The sequence below is a fragment of the Monopterus albus genome, unplaced genomic scaffold (assembly GCF_001952655.1).
Source record: "Monopterus albus unplaced genomic scaffold, M_albus_1.0 scaffold68.1, whole genome shotgun sequence".
NCBI lineage: Eukaryota > Metazoa > Chordata > Actinopteri > Synbranchiformes > Synbranchidae > Monopterus > Monopterus albus.
Window position 1 is genome coordinate 1,587,445 of NW_018127948.1, and position 4,809 is coordinate 1,592,253.

The 4,809-nt window shown below is 40.8% G+C and overlaps 1 protein-coding gene across 2 annotated transcripts in view; it reads left to right on the forward strand.

Annotated features, from left to right (window-relative positions):
- The window catches only part of pigq (phosphatidylinositol glycan anchor biosynthesis, class Q), a 13,999-nt gene extending 9,518 nt beyond the window's left edge, over window positions 1-4,481 (forward strand). For both annotated transcript variants that reach the window (XM_020604933.1, XM_020604934.1), the window contains exons 10-14: window positions 210-321; window positions 417-497; window positions 1,650-1,764; window positions 2,140-2,201; window positions 3,151-4,481. In XM_020604933.1, coding sequence (XP_020460589.1) covers window positions 210-321; window positions 417-497; window positions 1,650-1,764; window positions 2,140-2,201; window positions 3,151-3,303 — 523 coding nt within the window. In that variant the 3' untranslated portion in view covers window positions 3,304-4,481. The remainder of the gene's footprint in view (window positions 1-209; window positions 322-416; window positions 498-1,649; window positions 1,765-2,139; window positions 2,202-3,150) is intronic.
- Window positions 4,482-4,809: the final 328 nt, after the last annotated feature.

A 4,809-nucleotide genomic window follows, 5' to 3' on the forward strand; every position in this document is an offset into this window, starting at 1 on the left:
GTGTCTAAAAACACCTCAACTCATTTCTGTCACTCACCTCTCCCACCTGAATTCTTTTCCCCATCTCTCTCTCTCTCTCTCTCATCATCCACGTTCTCTAATCCTCTCTGCCCATCTATTTACAGCCACTGTGGAGCTGGAGAACAGTCATTTGACTGGTTCTTTTTTTACCACTTGTGCATAATGAGCCATGTCTGTGTCTTTGTCAGGCTGTACTGTTTGAAAATCTACGGCCTCTCGTCTCTCTGGAGGCTTTTCAGAGGCAAGAAGTGGAATGTCCTGCGGCAGAGAGTGGATTCCTGCTCCTATGACCTGGACCAGGTAATACTCACACACACACACACACACACACCGTATTCATCGCCCTCACAGAGGTTTAGACATTTACTAAGAGTCTGTGTGTCATGGTGCTTCAGCTCTTCATTGGAACGCTGCTATTCACCATCCTGCTGTTCCTGCTGCCCACCACCGCTCTCTACTACCTGGTCTTCACTCTGGTAAGATGAATCACAAGTGAAGACTCTTTCAGCAGCTGTTGTTGGTTTGAGTTCATGTCACTTACTACAGCTTTCAGAAGCAACCAGCCTGGTGCTGTGCTCATCTTCTGCTGCTCATGTAGTGTTGATGTTGGTCTTACATTGTGCTTGTTATGTACCAGTGTGGTGAAACCTAATTATATGGAGTGCAGGTTGTTAATGAAGCAGCCTCTCCCATCAGTAGTGGAGATGTTGTGGTCATTTGTTCAGAGCTTTGACAGAGACAGAACCTTTTCTGTTTGGACTCAGCCACAACAAACGTTGTGAACTACACCTGTGTGCAGTACTGTGCAAACGTTTTAGGCACTAAAGGTGAAGTTAGGATGCTTTCAAAAACAATGCCATGAAAAAAATTTTTTTAATCACTTATCTTCATACAAAGTGCGGTAAAGATAAAACAGGCTATTTGAACATATCATCTTGGGCTCCAAGAAAGTATAATGGTCTACAGCTTTTTCTGACATATAAGAAGAATTCAATTGATGACCATGAAATAAATCACTGATTAATTAATTAGTAGCATCTTCTAAACAGTACAGGAGTGGAAAACATGCCCAGCTGGCACAAACAGATACTGTGCCAGGCTGATTTTGGAGCCAACCTATAGATGGCTGTTTGTCTGGATGGAGAACAGCCAAATTGAGCTTTGTAGGCATGATTAGGAATGAGGACATAGTTTTCCTGTGGTGGAGCCAGAAAAATAACCACTGATATCTCATTCTTCCTGTCCACCTTGACACTTTGTCACTATTGGAATTTATGTTGTTACGTAAGTTCAAACTGAGTGGCTGCTGTTTTCTAGGAAGCAGCCAGGTACAAATTCTGTTGCCTTTTTAAAAACACACAGGGTGTGTTTGATAGTTATTCATAGATCCTGGGTGGAGTAACATGAAACAAATGTTCACTTGATGTAATTGGACCACTGCTCATGAGCAAACAGGGAAAATGCACAAATGTTTTATTGAAAAGTGGTTCTTTTAATTTCATAGCACTGCCTGATCCATATACAGTTTTTTAGCAAAACAGCGAGACTAAACCTATATCCATCGCCAGCCGTGATTATTTCCAGCAGCATGGGTTTGTGTTTAACCTGTGTGTCCCTGTGTTGCACAGTTGCGGCTGGTGGTGGTGCTTTTCCAGGGCGTCCTCCACCTCAGCGTGGACTTCATCAACTCCTTTCCTCTGTTCGCTTTGGGCCTCCGCGTCTGTCGGCCCTACAGACTGGCAGGTACATCACCCTTGTCATCTGTCCACTGTGTTTCTGCAATACTGATCAAAACTGGGTTACCAAGATGAAAGTTTAGTGGTGCAATGTATATTAATTAAAAAAAAAAAGTGAAATCCTGGGCTACCACTATTGGTTCTCCAACTTTGCTGCTTAATTTTTGCATATTAAGAATAATGTGTACAAATCTAATGAATTCATATTAAAGGAATGTGCAAATTTGATTTGATAGATGACAACACAATGCACGACATCTGCAGGTCTTTTAAGTGAAATAAATGTGAATGTTTTCTGGATGGATGCATGAATAACTGACATGATAATCAGTACACAGTTGAGTGTAGTTGTATTCTGTGATGTGTATTTTGTACTTAACAGAAGGTGTAAAGTTCAGGGTGCTGTGTGACGAGCCTGGCACAGCCCTTCACCTGCAAATGGAGGTAAAAGATCACATTTTGTTTCTGTGTTTTGTTTTGTTTTTATAGGTCCGTAGTGTCATACTATCCATCCGTTATCTATACCGCTTAGTCCTGAATAGGGTCACGGGGGCTGGAGCCAATCCCAGCTGACATTGGGCAAGAGGCAGGGTCCACCCTGGACAGGTCACTAGTCTGTCACAGGACTGACAAGCAGACAAACAACCACACACACTCACACTCACTCCTAGGGGCAATTTAGAGTCACCAATCAACCTAAGCTGCATGTCTTTGGACTGTGGAGGAAACCGGAGTACCCGGAGAGAACCCACATAGGCATAGGGAGAACAAGTAAACTCCACACAGAAAGTACCCTGGTTGGCCTGGGCTCGAACCCAGAACCTTCTTGCTGTGAGATTACAGCACTAACCACTGCTCTGCCATGGTGTCTGGTGTCATATTATAGCTCTTAAAATTCTGTTCCTCTTTGAGGATTATTTTCCTGTCTGAGGAATAGTTCCAAAATGGAGTTCTTCCTCTTACCTCAGTGACCTGTAGAAAATGAATCAGGTCTTCATTTCCTGACACTGTGACCACCATAACTTCTTCTTATTTAGCACTGAACAGTTTTCTGTGATCTGTCTTGTCCACAAGTAGACATATTGAATGACTGGTGTATTAATAGTCATAAAGGGATTATACAGGGAGTGCAGTTGTTTCAGAATATCACCATTGTACAGTATAGATAATGTTGATGGCCTGTGAGTTCTCTAATGAAGCCTCAGATTAATTGATGATGTGAGGATAAAGTATTTATACTAAGTTTTCATGTCAGTTAATGAGATACTCAACCAGTTTTTCTATGTGTGTGTGTAAGTTACTAAGAGAACATTTTCAACATGGTACACGCATGATGTAAGCACTAATTGTTTTTATATTATAGAGCTGTTTTATACTTTTTTTTTTCCAACAGATGAATCCTCTGAAGTTCAACACAGTGGTTCAGACCTATCGCACCCCAACTTACAGCTGTTACCCCAAGGACTCGTGGGCCACCCTGGTCAAGAAACTGTTTGTTGGCGAGTTGATTTACCCATGGAAACACAAAAGCACCAAGACTGACTGAGAGACACCAGGTGGAAATGTAAGCTAGAGAGAAAAGGAGATGAGGGAACAGAGGAAAGGGAAGGGACTGAATAAATAATGAGATGAATACAGACAGATGGAGGGAAACAGGGGAAATGGGAGGCAAGGGTGACGCTGGTATGAAGACCTTTGATTTGAGATCCATTCCTGTTAGATGGGAAGAACGTCAGAGTGTTTTAAGTTGACTGAAGCTCAGTACACTTGTCCTTCCTTTATCAGTATGGAGGCAAATGATAAATATGAGCTTACAACAAATGTGACAGTGCCAGCCTTAAACCTAAAGCCAGCAAATAGTCATTTCCTGAGTTTGTGTTTTAAGAGCTGTGATCATAAAAATGAGTTGGTACATGGTGAAAATCTTTTATTTTATTTTTTTTAATCACTATTTGAAGTATAAACATTTTCTTTATGTGACATCAGGTTTTTTTTTTGCCCCAGTAGGAAAAATTAGACAAGCTGTTGATGTTAACAAAACACCAAGGACCTAAAACAAGAAAAAATATATATATAAGTTGAAGTTTTAATCTGCAGATATGAAAAAGACTTGAAATAATTTTTAATGGATGACTGCACCCCAAAACAAAAAGACTGACCTTGTTTCTCCCCCTGATCTCAGTGAAATCTCCACTGCGGTTTGTATGAGCAACAAGCACAGAGCATTTGGTCTGTGTACTATACTGCAGCTAGAGCTTTTGAGCTCTCAGTTCACTAAAATCATTCAACTATGAAACACACAGCATCACTAGGTTGAGAAAGAAAAAAATCTTATTGGAGGATTGCAGAGACCACAAAGCGTTTAATGATCTAGTACTCTCGTGTTCCCCTGGCTTATGGCGCTTAGAATGAGCACATTGCTTTTTGTGATCACACTTCTCATGTTATGTACTGGTTCTTAGTGACATATGCCACTACTGATTGATATGCCACACCTAATTCACTGACAGATACCACTTTTCACCAGCAAATACCACTGTTGTTTTAGTGGCTAATGCAGATTTTTATTTGTAAGTGACTTTGACCAGAGACAGAGTACATCACTGCTGTTCAGTTGACACATGCCACATGAAAACGGCATATCACTCCCCACTGCCATACAACAACTGTTCTTGACATATTTCTGTGCTCCACTAACAAACTGTTTCTGGCATTCCACTAATGCCATTCATTGACATATTTCTGTGCTCCACTTACAAACTGTGTTTCTGGCATTCCACTAATGCCATTCAGAATCAACATATGTCTCTAAATCAAAAGTCAAGTCATTTATTTATAGAGCACAATTAAAGTCAAGGAGTTGGCCAGAGTGCTTTACAAAAAAAGACGGAAGGTAAAGAGACATCACTATAATCCATAAACAGCATTGTGGCCTCTAGACTAGAAAACAAACGTACAAGTGGTTTGAACCAGACTAAGAAAAACTTAACATTGATTAAAAGCGTAATGTAATGGCTAGTATGATCTTCAAAGTGTATTTATTCCCCCAGAG